Source organism: Kwoniella shivajii, chromosome 8 (genome assembly GCF_035658355.1).
Source record: "Kwoniella shivajii chromosome 8, complete sequence".
Lineage (NCBI taxonomy): Eukaryota > Fungi > Basidiomycota > Tremellomycetes > Tremellales > Cryptococcaceae > Kwoniella > Kwoniella shivajii.
This window is the reverse complement of record NC_085915.1, coordinates 1,383,759-1,399,757: the sequence shown is the minus strand read 5'-3', so window position 1 is coordinate 1,399,757 and position 15,999 is coordinate 1,383,759. Positions and strand designations below refer to the sequence as shown.

The following is a 15,999-nucleotide window of genomic DNA, read 5'->3' as shown; positions in this document are numbered from 1 at the left end:
CAAATGGTGGCGGGAACTGTTCAATGGGTTCTAGTGAGCGACATGAATCAATGGATGACTGAGATGTGAACCAATGCATTTTGAACAGACGAATACTCCGATAAAAGCTTCCAAAGTCTGACGGCTCATACAAATGCATAAAATATGCATGCATACATGTGGAGTATGTTGGTAGTGGGTTCCGTACTACGGATACACGATAACTCATAGCGATGCGCTTGCTGGTCTCTAATTATGAGGGATTTCACGGTTTATCGAGGACAGTCGTTGACTGTTAGTCACATGGGAAAAGCCAACATAGTATCGTATAGCGTGGATCTCAGGACATTTCAGTATAACATATCCCGTACATGCATACATGCATACAGTGTGTACATCTATATCCTGCGTTACAAGCTAATACAACGTATAAACATCCCACTTGCCTCTTGAGCGAGTTCAGTCAACGTTCAAGCCACTCGTCATACTTTTACTCCTGACGGGGATTTTCGAAGTTAGATGCACTTTTCCAACTGGAGATCCCGAGTCAATGAGAGCGTTTCGATGATCATCGTCCTTCTCTGGGGTAAACTTTTGATAGAGACTTGATCCAATTTTCATTGGGATCCTACTTATACTTTCTCTTTTCTCGACCTGTTTCTGATCAGTTATACTATCGTTTGATATAATGAATTCTTGAACTACAGATTCAGGTTCAGATCCAGATTCTATCTCGAAATTGGGGTCGGAGTCGATGAGAGGACTGAATATATCTGATGGTCCAATCCCACTATCGGCCAGATTTGAAGCAATACTCCGCCCTATGGGTTTCTCCAATGCTTTCTTGCCTTCTTCAATGAGTAAAGCAAGTTGTACACTCATGGAATCTAATCGAGCTATCATCCCATCTTGATCCTCATTTTCGTTTTCGTTTTCGTTTTCGTTTTCGTTTTCGTTTTCGTTATCATCTTGATCCTGAACTTGATGTGTGTCATCGTTGTCCATTGAGCCTGTCGAATCGCCATTGGATCCAACTACGTATTGTTGGTTGATCGAAATGCCCCGAGACGAATGAGTTTCATCTCCCCTCTTTGAAGTTGTGATGATATTTGGCATTGAAGTACTGCCGAATGTATGAAATATACCATTTCTTGAGATTCTCGAACCGGTACGACGGTTTCTAATCTTTCGTCTTCGTGATTGTGAACATGTATTCATGAGATACGTCGTTGAACTTGATTTTATCGTCGAAGATGGGGTGACGAGCTGCTACTCATCCATCAATCTTGAATCAGCGCAATGGCGGCGATGAATAGTATAGTAAGAAACAGCATCAAACCAACTCACCTCGTTGAAATCTTCCCATTCACTCTTTCCATTTACATTACCATTTCCCTGGCGTGATAAACCACACTCAGTCTCTTCGTACGCTGGAGGAGGAGGTAAATCCTGCGTCGATATTTGAGGTTCTCCAACGGTATCAATATTTGTACTTGTGTTTGTTGTTGGCGGTGAAGAAGAGAATACTCGATTCGACGAGTTCTCGATATTGTCCAGTGTAGTATCCACTGCAGCTTCTATTCCTTGATTTATGATAGATACAGGTGATATCGGCCTGTCTTTGTTTGGGCAAGGAGCATCATCTTCAGTCACTGGCACGTTTGAAGCTTGATTGATATTTTCCTCTTCTTCCAACGAACCGGGTGATAAGGTATTTTCCACGCAATCTTGAGGTGAACCTTCCTCGATAGTTAGATTAGTATTACCTCCGCCATTTTGACCATCGAAACGTTCCTGTGACAAAGAAGGAGAAGGAGATTGATTTGATATCAACCTATACGCCGTCCTGTCCATTTGATTCTCTCGATCAGCTCAATCAACACGTTCCCCTTTACAGCTTGTACTGCAGTACAAATGAGTATAGGATTGTAAATTGACTTACAATCCCAAAGCAGCTCCGAATACTCCAACGGATAAAGCGTTGCCCAAAATCGCACTTCCCCAACTCGATCTTTTCAATTCCGACTCCGAACTCAATATTGGATTTGTACCAGTAGTAGATACACTGATTCCTTCTGTGATGTTGTTTCCTTTTTTAGGAGATCGTCTCTTATTTCGCGATGAAGATGCTTCTTTCTTTTCATGGTTTACGTATACTGTTGTACATGATATGTCAGTACAACTCGCCAATCTTGTCCTTCAACTGCTATGCTGAATGTCAGACACAGGAGGAGACGTGAGATCCACGAATATTTGATGAAAAGAACGTACATTGACTCAAACCTTGTTCGACACCAATATCACGTTCTGAGTCCTTACCCTTGACCTTTCCTTTACCATTATCTACCTTTCCTACACCCATTTTATCCTCAACTGAAGTGATAGCTATTCCAGGTGAAGTGGAAGGGTTCCAAGATCGTTTCATTGGGCTGTTGGACTTACCCATCCAGTGAGTCAAAGATGGAGCAGAATGTGATCGACTAGCTTGGATTCGAGAAATACTTGATGGTCCTGGATCGCAGTGAGGAGGGGACATTGTGGACTATAATATGTAAGAGATGGGATGGGATGGGATGAGATGGGATGGGATGAGATGAGATCCGACCCGTAAGATGAGGTATGCGATAAATCGCAATAACGATCGCTTCGGCTTGCTATCACCTCTATCACTTAGTACTTGCCATGCTCATGCTTGTAGTCATTGATGAGAGTAAGTGGATCAGACATTCAATATATAAAAGGGATATAATCAATTGAAACATCTTTTGCAAACAACCGCGACGCCTTGACGCGTATCTTTCGTTGAATTTGGGTGGCCAAAATAATGGTAAATTAAAAACCAAACCAAACCCAACATACTCGACGGAAAAAAGCATATCCAAGGGCGATAAATATTCTACAACAGGAAATGGGAATACAAATATTATTGGAAGAACATGGGGATGGTTATGATGATCGCCTTAGAGGACTACATTTAATCCGTACAACAATGCAATAACGACTTGGTATCTTTCAACACACCACACTTATACTAACGGTTCAACACCTAAAGATTCTACAGCAGATCTGACTTCCATTTCCCAAAACAGATTCAAATCCCATCCACCACCTCTTACTTTACCTTCTTTGTCATCTTTGACAAAGACCACACCACTCCTTCCATCCATATAATCATCTTTGATCTCATACCACTCTTTATATCGTGCTTGATTAGGATCCGAATACGGTATAGGGATAAAAGGTCCATTGTACGAAGGTGATAATGGTGTATGTAGGACTTCATCTTCTTTGGAATCAGACATGTTGGCTAGTAAAGATGGCGGAATGAATTTGAATAATGATTCTTGACGTGATTGTTTAGCGGCTCTTGCTGTAATTTCAATTTCACGCGCTCGTTTAGTCTCTCCTCTTGCCTAATACACAGTCTCATAGGATCAGTCATGACACGATAACATTTCCTTTCACCGAGCGATGGCAGAACAGCCCACTTACCAAAGTTTCGGTTATTTCATGCTTGATTCTTTCTTCTTCTTCCCTTTCAATCCTTGCAGCCTCTTCTACCATTCTCATCCTTTCTTCTCTTGCCCTCCTCTCGACTTCTTCTCTTTCATTTTGAGACATGGCTTCTAATGCAGACTTCTTCTGATTCGTTGCGATCAATGAGGCATTCGATTTCTCAAATTCCGTTATTCTAGCTTCTGTTCTTTCCACATCAATATCATTGAGTAGGTTGAAAGCTGAATCATTAAGTTTTACATGTCAGTTTCTCCACTCACAGCCCACTGTTAAATGTTGATTGAAAGGAAAGGCAATCTGCAGTGATGAAGAGATGGATACTCACTGAGATCTTCTACTTCTTCTAGGTAATTATCGTATTCTCTATCACTCCCAAAATCGTCTCTACGTTTATTGAACCTGATCAAATAGACGTTATATGCAGATAAGCGCCCTACCCAATGACATTCAGAATTCGATTAAAACTCACACTTGAACCATCCTTCTTCTTACAGCAACTTCTTTCTCAACCTTTAAATCTTCGAATGTTTGATGAGCGAAATTGATTTTTCTTAATATACGTCCACATTTAGGACATGGTTCAGGACCCAAAGTGAATAGCCTATCTATACATGATTCGCACCTATCATTTGATTTGACGACCAAAAAAAGAAACACAATTTAGCATTCAGTATACTTTCATATTGGAAAGGTCACATGACCAAGTTAGTGTAAAGGTGAAAAACGTGAAGAGAAAGCGGTGAATCGAATTAATTGAGAGTAAATGACTAGAATGGAACTTACATTTTATGATAACATGGTGAAACTAGTAATCTAAGATTTGGATTAAATTGTCTATCTGTGTGACAAATAGGACAACTATCTTGTTCCGTCTAATTGTATTCACCAACAACATTCATATTAGTGAGTGTACACAAGAGAGAGAGAGAGAGGAGATGTGATTATAGCTCGTTGCTGACTCACCCTATATTCCGCCACTCTATTACTAGCGTCCCTCACACCTGCAACATACAAATAACCATCTTCCTGAGTCCCTTTAGCGTTGGTTCCTACTCGTTGCCCTTTCCTGGCTGGTATTTGTGGTTTACGAAGAGATGATGATGAGGATGAGGATGAAGATCCAGCAGGTGGTTTACGCATTGGCAAACGAGATGACATTTCGGATATGCTCCTAAAAGGGGTAGCGCTAGTGGGCAGAAGTCGACCCGTCTAATTGTACTTGGGTTCTCGATGAGAACGTAGCTTTATTCAAGTTGAGAAGTGAGGTGTATACAGTGTTTCATCAAGAGATATCATCTCAATCACCATAGTTGATTTTATCACGGGAGGAGGGGGACGTGATTGTAGTAAGATGTGGGGCTCCTCATACGAGATGAGAGTGCCACATGTGTTCATATCTCCGCATATTCCCGACACTCATAATACCAGTACATAGACGATGTTTCCCCCCTCTCTTTTTGACGTGATGTGTCGAATTGCAACGGGGGTTGATTTCATGACTCCATTGGTTCTTTTCCACTCTCAGTGATTCATCCACCTTGCTCTTACAAAAGCAAGCAGCAAACTCAAAAGTACAAAAAGGATGGACGCAGGATACGGTGAGCTAACACCCATTGAGCGCAGGAGGAATAATGTGCTAAGCTGATGAATCACACATGTACTACTAGACGCTCTTGAAGCGGCTGCTTCCTCTTATGCCAAAAACAGTGGTCGGGATGACGATTGTAAGTGTGAACTTTTCATGGATGACGAGCAGACAACAGTGGCTATCATGATACTTTGTGGCGCTAATGTTGTCCATTGGATGAATGTGCAGCTCGAAGTCACCGAAGCCACCGTGATAAGGATTACGACCGAGACCGAGAGAGGGAAAAGAGACACAGGGATCGAGGAGATAGGGATGACCGGAGTCATCGAGGAGGAGACAGGGATGACAACTATCGACCTGAAAGAGACAGCGGAAGAGATAGAGACAGGGACGGTTACAGAGATAGAGATAGGGAGAGAGACAGATATGATCGTGATAACAGAGGAGGATACGATGAAAGAGATAGAGAAAGGGATCGACCTAGAAGAAGGAGAAGAGAGGACGACGATAATGATTTAGCGGCTCAACCCATGGGAGGCGGGGCTGCAGGCGGTGGTGGACATCGTGATAGAAGACCAAGACATGAAGATCCATATGCTCAACCTATGAGAGGATATAGTCCACCACCTAGAAGAAGAAGAGACGAAGATGATGGATTCAGAGGAGGTGGCGGTGGTGGTGGTGGTGGTGGTGGTGGTGGTGGAAGAGACAGAGATAGGGATAGAAGTAGAGATAGGAGAAGAAGGGGTAGTCCAGGAAGAAGTCCTACTCCACCTGGAACAGTTCCATTAGAAGAGAGACATCTTCAGAATTCTCATTGGGATATCAGACCAGCTCAATTCGAAGGTGTTGGCGCTATGGAAGCCAAGATGACTGGTGAGTACTGTTCAGTCCAAGTCCAGATGGCGTCGAAATTATGAATGTAATGCTTACATGCTTTGTCTGATTAGGAATGTTCACTTATGGTCCTGGACGAGTACCGCCTCCTGCCTCTTTAGGTGTTCCATCTCAACTCATGGCTGGATCTTTCCCTCCTGCTAATCCAGTTCGACAAACCAAGAGATTATACGTTGGAGGTATAAATGATAGAATGTCAGAACAACAGATTCAGGACTTCTTCATCAAGTTGATGCAAGAACACAAGTTGGCAGTAGATATGCCTGGTGAACCAGTAGCGACATGTCAAATTAACAATGAAAAGAACTTTGCTTTTGTCGAGGTGAGCTGTCTTTTATCTTCAATTTTGACCTTAGGATATATAGCTGATTCATGACTTTATAGTTCCGAACTGCCGATGAAGCTACAGCAGCATTGCAGTTTGACGGAGTGATGTATGATGGACAGCCACTGAGAGTAAGAAGACCTAAAGATTATTCTGGAGTAGATCCATTAGCATCAACATTTGGTGTACCAGGAGGATCAATGGTTGATTCACCCAACAAATTATTCATTGGTGGTTTACCAACATACTTAAATGACGAACAAGTATTAGAATTATTAAAAGCGTTTGGTGAATTAAAGACATTCAATTTGGTTAAAGAAAGTGCAGGTGTATCAAAGGGTTTCGCATTTTGCGAATATATGGATTCAACAGTGACGGATATGGCCATTCAAGGTTTACATAACTTCGCTTTGGGTGATAGAGTTTTAGTTGTTCAAAGAGCTGCTGTGGGTAGAAATCAAGGTCCTGCTCACGCCATGCCTGGTTCCGCTGCGTTCCTGCAACAAGCTGGTGAGTACCGGATTCTCCCTAATTCGTCCAGCTCCCTTTGTTTCATTATATTTGGAAAAAGACAATGTTGTGATACGAGTAATACCACCGAAGCTGATCTCCGTTTCTACAGTCCCAAACATCCTGCAATCAGCTCATGCTGACGCACCACCTACACGAGTCATGTTGTTACTCAACATGGTCACACCCGAAGAGTTGTACTCAGATGAAGATTATACCGAGATTTTGGAAGATATCAATGATGAATGTTCCAAATATGGTCAAGTCGAAGGTGTAAGAATACCTAGACCAACACCTAAAAACAAAAAATGGGCACCTGGAGATTCAGCTGCTGCATCAGCGGAAAAGAGCAGGGCAATAGATGAAGAAAATGGTGTAGGAAGAGTTTACGTCATGTACAAAGATGTTGGATCCGCTTCAAAAGCAATGAATGCCATTGGAGGTAGACAATTTGGTGGAAGGACTATCTTGGTAGCCAATGTACTAGAGGTAAGTTCAAGTCTCTCAATGGATCATTTTCTCCTACTGTACTGCCTTTGGATCATTCATCTTTCACTCATCAATTCCCTGTCCGAACTGGCTCAATTCTTTATGATTCATGCTTACTTTTCTCCCGTCATGTCTACAGGAAGAATTCCTTGGACCTGCACCCCCACCACCTCCTCCTCCAGAAGGCGAAGCTCCAGCGCCTGAAGAATCAGGTAGTCCACCACCACCCCCACCTCCTCCACCAGAAGACCTAGATGCGGCAGCTGCAGACGCAGTGAAAGACATCATGTCTGGTATATTATGATAAAGATGTAACCCAAAAAAAGCAGGACCGTGTGGCATGTATCTATGCATTCTACATATTCGTATGCCATCAGGACCCTTGAGCAGTTCTCGAGGTAATGCATATAAGACGTCGATTGACCAAACACGTCTCGACATTTTCATCGTGGTCAGCTCAGTACTAATCAATATTCACCTCTTCCATTTCATATCTCGCGCAGAAATATCCTGAAACGACAGCGTTTTGAATTGGAACAAATTGTGTCCAGCCAGACATACGGTATGATTGAGGATGAACGAACGTAGAGATGATACAGAGATACAGACTAAGAAAGTGTTTCTCATTCTTTCCCACTTACAGATATCCCGTAGAAAGCCGCAATCGAAACGGACATTCGAAGACTCGAAGTTGCACATCGACTATCTGAGATTTAGGGCTGGCTATTCCGAATTCATCTGAGATTGTTTTCCCACTTGCAAGGTCTTAGAGCTTAGATCAATCACTTCAATGCATAATTCTTTAACAAATCCATCTAGTTTATATATGACCCATCTACAAATGCTAAATTCAGAATCCAAACCTCCAAACCTCCAAACCTCCAAACCTCCGAACAAGAAAAAACAAACATGTTTTTCTTTACTCTTTATCAGTACCTAAATAACCTTCAGCAGGGACGTGTACGTCTTCAGGTCTGATAGAATCGTCATCTGCTTCTTCTTCTGAGATCAATCTCTCGGCTTCTAAAGCAGCCATACAACCTGACCCTGCTGAAGTGATAGCTTGTCTGTATTTCTTATCTTGAACATCTCCAGCTGCGAATACTCCCTTGATTGAGGTTTGAGCTGTTCCAGGTACAGTCTTGATGTATCCATCTACATCAGTCTCTAATTGTGATTTGACTAATGCTGTTGCAGGTTCGTGGCCAATAGCATAGAAAAGACCATTCACTTTCAATTCACTCTCTTCTCCTGTTTTGACATTCTTGAGTGCTAATGACTGTAAAAGATCGCCATCCCCTTTACATTCAGTTGCGACGGTCTATCATGTGGCACAGCGTCAGCATATGAACGCATCACGCATGTCATTATGATATATACTCACGTTCCAGAGGACAGTGACTTTAGGATGAGAAGTCAATCTCTTAGCCATGATCTTAGAAGCTCGAAGTTCCTCTCTTCGAACCAAGACGTAAACGTGAGAACCGTACTTGGTGAGGTCTACCAAGCAGTCATCAGCATGGAGATACAACTTTCTCAACTGACAGAAGTCAAAATATACTCACAGGTAGCTTCCTCTGCTGCGGAATCACCACCACCAATGACGGCCAAAGGCTTGTTTCTGAAGATGGGTACAGCACCATCGCAAACGGCACAAGCCGAGATACCAGATTGCCAGTAGGTTTCTTCTCCTGGAAGGAAAAGTCTCTTGGCAGAAGCACCGGTAGCGATGATGATGCTACAATTTGGATGTATACTATCAGCAACGGTAGATCGTCGAGTGTACTGTGTGTTGCTGTAGAGACAGGGGCGAGAGATGTCACTCACGTATCGGCAGTCATAAACTCGTGTTCCTCCTCCTCTCCTTCAGTCCAGTATTTGAACGGTCTTTGAGTAAGATCGACTCGAGCAATAGTCTCCGTGATGATCTTGGTACCGAATCGCTCACTATTGATGAACACCATTCATGGAGATCAGCATGAAATCTCACACTAGAGAGTGGACATCGATCTTTGCGGTGTGCCAGATCGGTGTATGAGGTGGGTACTCACCTTTGAGCTCGGAACTTGTCCATCATCTCAGTACCAGTTACACCATCTGGGAAACCGGGGAAGTTTTCAACCTATTTAAAATAAGATTAGGATCCCCGTCAGCAAGAATTCCTTCGTCAAGATATGACCACGACTGTATACATACCTCAGTGGTAGTTGTGAGTTGACCACCAGGAGCGAAACTATCAGGCCATCAGCATAATGGTTCTGACTCCTTTTTTTTTTTTGGGAGATGTCCGATAACGCGGATCACGGATTTGTTTGTTTAAACCAAGTGACTTACCCATTAGCAAGCATACCCTATTTCGTCAAGAACAACAAGATATCAGCGAAAGATGCCCATGAAAGGATGCATAACGTTGATGAGGAGTTAGACTCACCTCGTATAAGATAGGTTCGAGGTTCGCTCTGGCTAGATAGATAGCGGCAGTATGACCAGCTGGACCTGAACCAATGATTACAACTTGAGTATGTTGTTTCTTTGATTTTTCACCTTTTGTTTGTGGTTCAATCACGTTCACGTGAGAATCTCCATTTGGAATAGGTGACATTTTGTTTTCTCCTTGTTCGTTGTTGTTGTTGTTATTGACTAAAGGTATGGTACTTATTCCTCTGATGGAATATTTAGGTGGTGGTGGTGGAGGTGGAGTAGAAGTATGTATTGAACGATATGAGATGGGTGATGAAGATGATCTAATTGATATTCTATTTTTGAGTCTAACTCTATATGCAGAAGTGGTCCGTTGAGTTATTCGTTGAATCTTGAAAAGACTTGAGTTTTTATTCTTTTACTCTTTTTGTTGATGTTGATTGAGTAAGAAATAAGATGAGATGAAAACGAAGAAAGATGGAATGGAATACGAGAGAATGAGATGGTCTGTTTTTTGTACCCCGGGAAACTCAAAACTCAAATGCCGTATTCCTTTTTCATTGACTCGCCACCGAATACTCGTATGGTTTGTTTTGATTACAAAATGATGAAATGACACAGCTCCCTGTTTTTTTTCGTAATGATCCATTAGAAAATTTGTAGTGGTATATATTAATTAGCCTGAATTAAGAATAGTCCCAATACAAAGTACCGCAACCGTCGGCAAAGGACATTTCGGCCGATCTCGGTCACCTTATCTTGTCACTGTCAGTCGAAGTCGCCAAGTGATTCGTCTCATCAGATAAACAAACTGAAGATGAACTGGGGTAAACAACTATATGCATACATTGTACAAAGAGGGGAATGACGAAACCACATGTGAGGGAGAAAGACATATCGCAAGTCGAAGAATAAGCTGTAAGCTGGTAGCTTTGGCTGTGTGTAGCTTGACGCATTCTATCCAGGACCAATCTATCACAAGAGAAAATCAGCTTTTCATTCCTTTGAGATTGGCGGGGGCGGGTTTTTACACATAAAATACGAATTGAAAGTAGCTTACCTTTGGCATATCGTGATGTTCACTATTTGAATTTGCAGAAGATCAATATATCAGCTTTGCTTTTGTGATTTGATCCACGACGTCGGGGAATGAAAGATTCAGCTGAATAGACACGGTCACCCACCTTAATCTATCAAGTTTAGCATTCAATTCTGATACTCTGTCTTTATGAGTCTGCTTTGCTAATTTTTTAACTCGTTCTTCTCTCTATACCAATACACCATGTCATTGAACCTTTCAAGTCAGCCTACATGATTCTCATAGAATATTCAAGCAAGATGCGTTTGACATTGCCAGTGTGTAAGTGGGGGTGGGGAGATCGATATCGCTTACCCTCTTACGCTGCGTTTCTAAAAATCTCTTTTCAGCTTCAGTCATCTTATGTTCATTTTCCATTTTCGTGTATTTCGAACTTTCCCCTCTTCCTGAGATATTTGTGTCATCATCATCTTCTTCTTCATCATCTATATCGGCAGAATCATCTCGAATTCTTGTACGTTGTTTTTCCTTCTGTTGTATTTCAGAATCTACTTTCGTTCTTTCATTTGATGAATGCGACTTCTTCTTCTTCTTCCTATTACCATATCAATTGTCAACGTCAGCGGATCCCACCTTCGTTTACAGTTGATCCAGATTTTATAGGTAAGAGTCGAAGTGAAACAGTAAGTTGGAAAGAGATACACTCACTTCTCCCCTTGACCTTTGAACTTCAATGATCCGCCAGCAGCAAAGGCGTAGTCGCTCATCGTGTAATGCTCACTGAGTGATGACTACTAGAACACACCTTCGACTGACTTGATCATAGAGAGCAACGCATGCACGAGTGAAATACGAGCCAAACATATGACATGGAATGGAACGCTCTGTGACATCGAGGGGGGCTGCTCCCACCAAACAGGAGTGATATTGTAATTATAATAACACGTCATGGCTTTCCCACATGGTCGATTATCACTCCTCTGAGGAAAAGCGGCGAGTGCCGATATAGATCGATAATTATCTTCTTTCATTCCCAACTTTTTATCACTTGCTCCCCTTGAATTCACACTGGCCACCTAAGATATAGAAACAAAAGCATCAGGCATAACAGCATTAGCTTCAGCTTCAGCTTCAAACAATCAATCAAGTACAAATCAAAAGTCAAAATAATGTCAGCACAAGGTATTCCTCAACTTGACGATGCTTCCAAAGTGAGTTTGTTCTTCCTGCAATCTCCCAACGAGAGAGGATCATCGAATCAAGCTGATCATCGTGTCAATCTCGAGTAGAGGGAGTTGGAAGGCTTCTTAGAGCAAGAGTAAGCTGAATAAACCCAAGCGAGTACAACTCAGAAATATGCTAATGTGGGGTTCTTGGCATGATGACAGACAAGCAAAAGCTAAACTTCAAGCATCTATTCACGAGCTCACCAACACATGTAAGTGAAGTCTGCTCAACGGTTCTGATAAAGCTAATTTTTCTTTTCGATTTCTCGTTTGGACTTAATAGGTTGGAATACGTACGTCTCATTTCAACTATATATCATCTAGCATATTGATATATCAAAGATCTTATACCAAAGATGAATAATTAGCTAATGCAATATCGTTCATTTAGATGTATCACAGGATCCATCTCATCTAAATTCTCAAAGTGAGTTTCAGATATTCCCCTCGTTTCAACAATTTGGAATTTGCCAGACTTTGCTCAATTTCTCATCGCTATACATTACCATCTCGGCATCTCGGAAATCGCCTGCAATTATCGCTGACATCGTTCAATCCTCTTTCGCCTACAGGTCAGAAGCTCAATGTCTCGAAAATTGCGTAGATAGATTCTTGGATTCAAGTTTATATATAGTCAAACAGATTGAATCTCAAAAACAGCAACTCTAATTTCAATTTACCGTCAGGGAGCAGTGGAAGAACGATGTCTTAGGGGTCTCAAGTCGCGATGGAATTATACAATAATCGGTTGATGCAGGTGAGACAGGAAAAGAGATGGATGATAAAGAAAGAATGGAAGGGATAGTGAAAGAGACGAAATAAACAAGCACATCTCATCAGTATCAAAAATTGCATGTACCGCATATCATCAAGGACAGGCATGCTCGCTCTATACAATCCTAACCTACAGGGTGGGCAGGTCGTAAGGAAGGGTTTTTCAGGTAAAGGTAAAGTTGTGCAAGGTGAATTGGTACGATGCAGCACAAATCCTATCCGCCCAATTACTTACACTGGATCAAATGATGCCGATCTAAACCATCCCACCCCTCTTCAAGCTAACATCCCTTTCTTGAAGTAAACCTTTAGCTTCCCTGACTTCATTGACAACTTCACATAACCATCTTTCAAGTAAAGATCGCAACATCCTTTCCCATCCTTGGGATTTTCTTGCAATTATCATAGGATCAAATTCGATTTTCTCTTCTTTCTCTTTTGTTGAATTTGAATTTGTAGCTGAGTTCACGTTCGAAGCTGATATCGATGGTCTTGATTTGGTGTTTGGCGGTGGCAACGGAAGTGAAGTGATTGGCATAGAAATGGGAAGTTGATATCGGTGTCTTAAAGCGCTATTGAACAGTGCCCCATTGTTAGTATTGGAAGAAAGCCAAGGATGTGTTTGTCAAATGTCAAGCATAGATCAACAGTTTTAACTTACGCTGCGAAACAAGTCAGGTTACCAACTTTCCTAAATGTCCACTCCTTCTCTTTTTTACCCTCGTCATTTGCATTCGCTATTTTTGACGGTGAAATTTGTCCATTGTTTGATAACGATGATAAAGTATCGTGAACATCTTCGTCGGGTATAAAGCCCCATGGTTTGGATGATCGCAATAAAGAGGAGTTGTAGGCATGAATGAGGATATATCCATCGCTGTAGACGGAGATCCGAGTCAGCACAGACTGCACTTCTGACAAAGGGCTAGCATAGCGACGTGAAAGCGGTAAGGAGTGATGATTACGTCGAACAGTGGATGTAGTCATAGATCGACCAGTCAAGGAGAGCTTAGTCATCGGAGAAGTGGCGAGGTCACTCACGACAATCTCGATAACAAGGTGTCATCGAAGTTCTCCGACTCTGTTGAAGGAAGACGTAAAGTCAGATCTAGAGGTAAGTTTGAGATCAAAAAAGAATGTAGTTGTTCTAGGGGGATTGCGTTGGAATTCGATGATCAGTCTTGCACACAATGCTATTGTATCATATAAGACGAATCGTTTCCGGCTCACCTAATTCTTTCCCTATCCATTCTTGATGGTCCCCTTTCACCCAATCTTCATCTTTCGTTTCCAAATCATTCTTTTGAAACAAGAACAAGTTTTCAACTACACCGACCCATTTACCCATATTTTCCCTTGTATTCCTAGCTTCTTTTTCCCATGCTATATCACCTAAATCTTTGTATTCCCTTTTTTCTTTCAGGATACGGTCTTCCCATGAAGTCGTTATTGTCCCATTATCATTATTCGAATTCGCCAAGTTATTAGGGTTGAACAAATCATCATCTTCAGAATCATATCCTTCGGGTTCATCAGAAACCAATCCTGAGCTTGATCCAATGGATGGTGAGATGGATCTTTGCGAATCATCCTGTACCACAAGCGAATCCATTCCATCCTTATCCATATTTTCCAATCTCAATCTCTCCTCTAATTCTCTTAGAGCAGTCAATACTTCCAAAGCAGCTTTTCTCAATTCACCTAAAACATCCTGTTTATCGCTCTCTTCAAGTCTACCAAGACTAGATTTCCTTTCATTTTGATTCGTGTTGGGTCCAGAAATACCTCGAGGTGGTCTACCTCCACTCGGTCTAGAAGGAGTAGAGAAAGTTGATCTCAATTTATTGGTATTTGTTCCCAGGAACCTAGATGAGAATAAAGATGATCCGGAGACTTTCCTACCTCCGTTGGCCGCTGTAGTAGCGTGTGAGATTGATAAGGCTAAGAATCTGATACGTCTAATTGATTGTGCGGTAGTCACTAGGGCAGATTGAATATCTTGGGATGTACGTAGGTTATTTTCATGTTGTAACTTTAAAAAATCATCTAAATTGAGATTACTTGGGAAGTATAATGATTTACTTGATGTCAAACCTGAACCTGAACCAGAACCAGAACCAGAACCAGAACCAGAATTAGAACCTGAAGATTGATTTGGATCTCGATTTGGTGATAAGGGGGAGGTCGGTAGCGGTGATAGTGATGAGGAAGGTAATGATAAACCCCAAATATCTCTAACTTGATTGATGATATTTTTAGCTTCCTTTCTAGCATCTTCAGGATCTATTCTAGGTAAGTCAACTTCTTTCCAAGGTTTCCTTTCTATCTTAACTTCTAAACCAGGTCCTGCAGTCGGAGGTCTATTCTCTTCTTCACCTTGTTCTTCCTCATCTTCACCTAATTGACCAAGTGTGTTCAGTCCAGAAGATTTAAGACCTACACCTGTACCAGGACGATGTTCTACTAAACCAGCACGAGAGAAATGTAGTTGGAGATCTTTGATGGATCCCAACATCTGGACTGATTCTCTCTTAGAAGCAGATTTGGATATATGACGATATTTAGGATTGCGTAGGGGTTGTATAGGCATTTGAGTGGATGATGATGATGATGATGATGATGATGAGGCGGCGGATGACATGGATGAGGTGAGAGATGGGTTAGATGGGCTGATATGATCCATGTTGATGATGCTCTTTTGAGTACAAGCTGTTGTTTGGTGATACCTTATATGGTGAAGGTAAGTACGAGGTAGTCTGTGTAACTATCAATGAGAAAGGAAAGCGTGCAAAAGTCGTTATCAATGGAATGTATTTTGTCGTTATAGATACGGTCGTGGGAAAGCGTTGAGAGTGACAAGTATGGAAGGCGAACGTGATATACAGAGGGAAACAACAGCCTGAAGATGTGAAGGCACTGAGTGATAGGTTCTCCCTTCCAATGTGAAGATGTTACGATATGTACTGGTGATCAGATGGGGTATTTTGACAACCAAAAGTAACACAAAGTGACAAAAAAAGGAAGACGCGCTCAGACCCTCCAATAGATGACACGTGGTAGGTGATACACACTTCATGCTTCGCCCACGTGTTCTCGCTCTCTCGGTGTTGAATCTCGGTCACCGTGATTGGTACAGATACAGATGGGAATCACCTCGGGTATCGTCCTGCGGGGATCGTCCCCCGTCATACCATACTACACCACTCTGAGCACTCTTTCTCATGATCATCGTTCT

General features: G+C 41.9%; 7 protein-coding genes across 7 annotated transcripts; 2 read left to right on the top strand and 5 right to left on the bottom strand.

Moving 5' to 3' along the window:
- Positions 1-438: 438 nt before the first annotated feature.
- IL334_006258 (uncharacterized protein) lies at positions 439-2,515 on the bottom strand (the record flags this gene model as incomplete). Its single annotated transcript, XM_062937962.1, has 4 exons — positions 439-1,248; positions 1,327-1,825; positions 1,922-2,135; positions 2,251-2,515. 4 exons carry the CDS (start codon positions 2,513-2,515, stop codon positions 439-441), a joined length of 1,788 nt encoding a protein of 595 aa, XP_062794013.1.
- A 490-nt stretch (positions 2,516-3,005) lies between these two features.
- IL334_006257 (CDK-activating kinase assembly factor MAT1) lies at positions 3,006-4,653 on the bottom strand (the record flags this gene model as incomplete). The annotated part of the gene is made up of 6 exons (XM_062937961.1): positions 3,006-3,392; positions 3,472-3,716; positions 3,821-3,894; positions 3,965-4,117; positions 4,279-4,367; positions 4,459-4,653. The coding sequence occupies 6 exons, from the start codon at positions 4,651-4,653 to the stop codon at positions 3,006-3,008; spliced, it is 1,143 nt and encodes a 380-aa protein (XP_062794012.1).
- Positions 4,654-5,077: 424 nt separating this feature from the next.
- On the top strand, positions 5,078-7,608 carry IL334_006256 (uncharacterized protein; the record flags this gene model as incomplete). The annotated part of the gene is made up of 7 exons (XM_062937960.1): positions 5,078-5,093; positions 5,163-5,219; positions 5,312-5,959; positions 6,034-6,302; positions 6,365-6,815; positions 6,928-7,304; positions 7,444-7,608. The coding sequence occupies 7 exons, from the start codon at positions 5,078-5,080 to the stop codon at positions 7,606-7,608; spliced, it is 1,983 nt and encodes a 660-aa protein (XP_062794011.1).
- A 615-nt stretch (positions 7,609-8,223) lies between these two features.
- Positions 8,224-9,906, bottom strand: IL334_006255 (thioredoxin reductase; the record flags this gene model as incomplete). Its single annotated transcript, XM_062937959.1, has 8 exons — positions 8,224-8,625; positions 8,689-8,804; positions 8,870-9,042; positions 9,132-9,251; positions 9,356-9,426; positions 9,501-9,537; positions 9,639-9,655; positions 9,736-9,906. 8 exons carry the CDS (start codon positions 9,904-9,906, stop codon positions 8,224-8,226), a joined length of 1,107 nt encoding a protein of 368 aa, XP_062794010.1.
- A 776-nt stretch (positions 9,907-10,682) lies between these two features.
- IL334_006254 (uncharacterized protein) lies at positions 10,683-11,531 on the bottom strand (the record flags this gene model as incomplete). Its single annotated transcript, XM_062937958.1, has 5 exons — positions 10,683-10,697; positions 10,786-10,807; positions 10,910-10,992; positions 11,119-11,359; positions 11,473-11,531. 5 exons carry the CDS (start codon positions 11,529-11,531, stop codon positions 10,683-10,685), a joined length of 420 nt encoding a protein of 139 aa, XP_062794009.1.
- A 402-nt stretch (positions 11,532-11,933) lies between these two features.
- Positions 11,934-12,659, top strand: IL334_006253 (mitochondrial import inner membrane translocase subunit TIM8; the record flags this gene model as incomplete). Its single annotated transcript, XM_062937957.1, has 6 exons — positions 11,934-11,975; positions 12,054-12,082; positions 12,153-12,202; positions 12,274-12,283; positions 12,382-12,417; positions 12,563-12,659. 6 exons carry the CDS (start codon positions 11,934-11,936, stop codon positions 12,657-12,659), a joined length of 264 nt encoding a protein of 87 aa, XP_062794008.1.
- A 361-nt stretch (positions 12,660-13,020) lies between these two features.
- Positions 13,021-15,405, bottom strand: IL334_006252 (uncharacterized protein; the record flags this gene model as incomplete). The annotated part of the gene is made up of 4 exons (XM_062937956.1): positions 13,021-13,336; positions 13,426-13,641; positions 13,806-13,911; positions 13,995-15,405. 4 exons carry the CDS (start codon positions 15,403-15,405, stop codon positions 13,021-13,023), a joined length of 2,049 nt encoding a protein of 682 aa, XP_062794007.1.
- Positions 15,406-15,999: the final 594 nt, after the last annotated feature.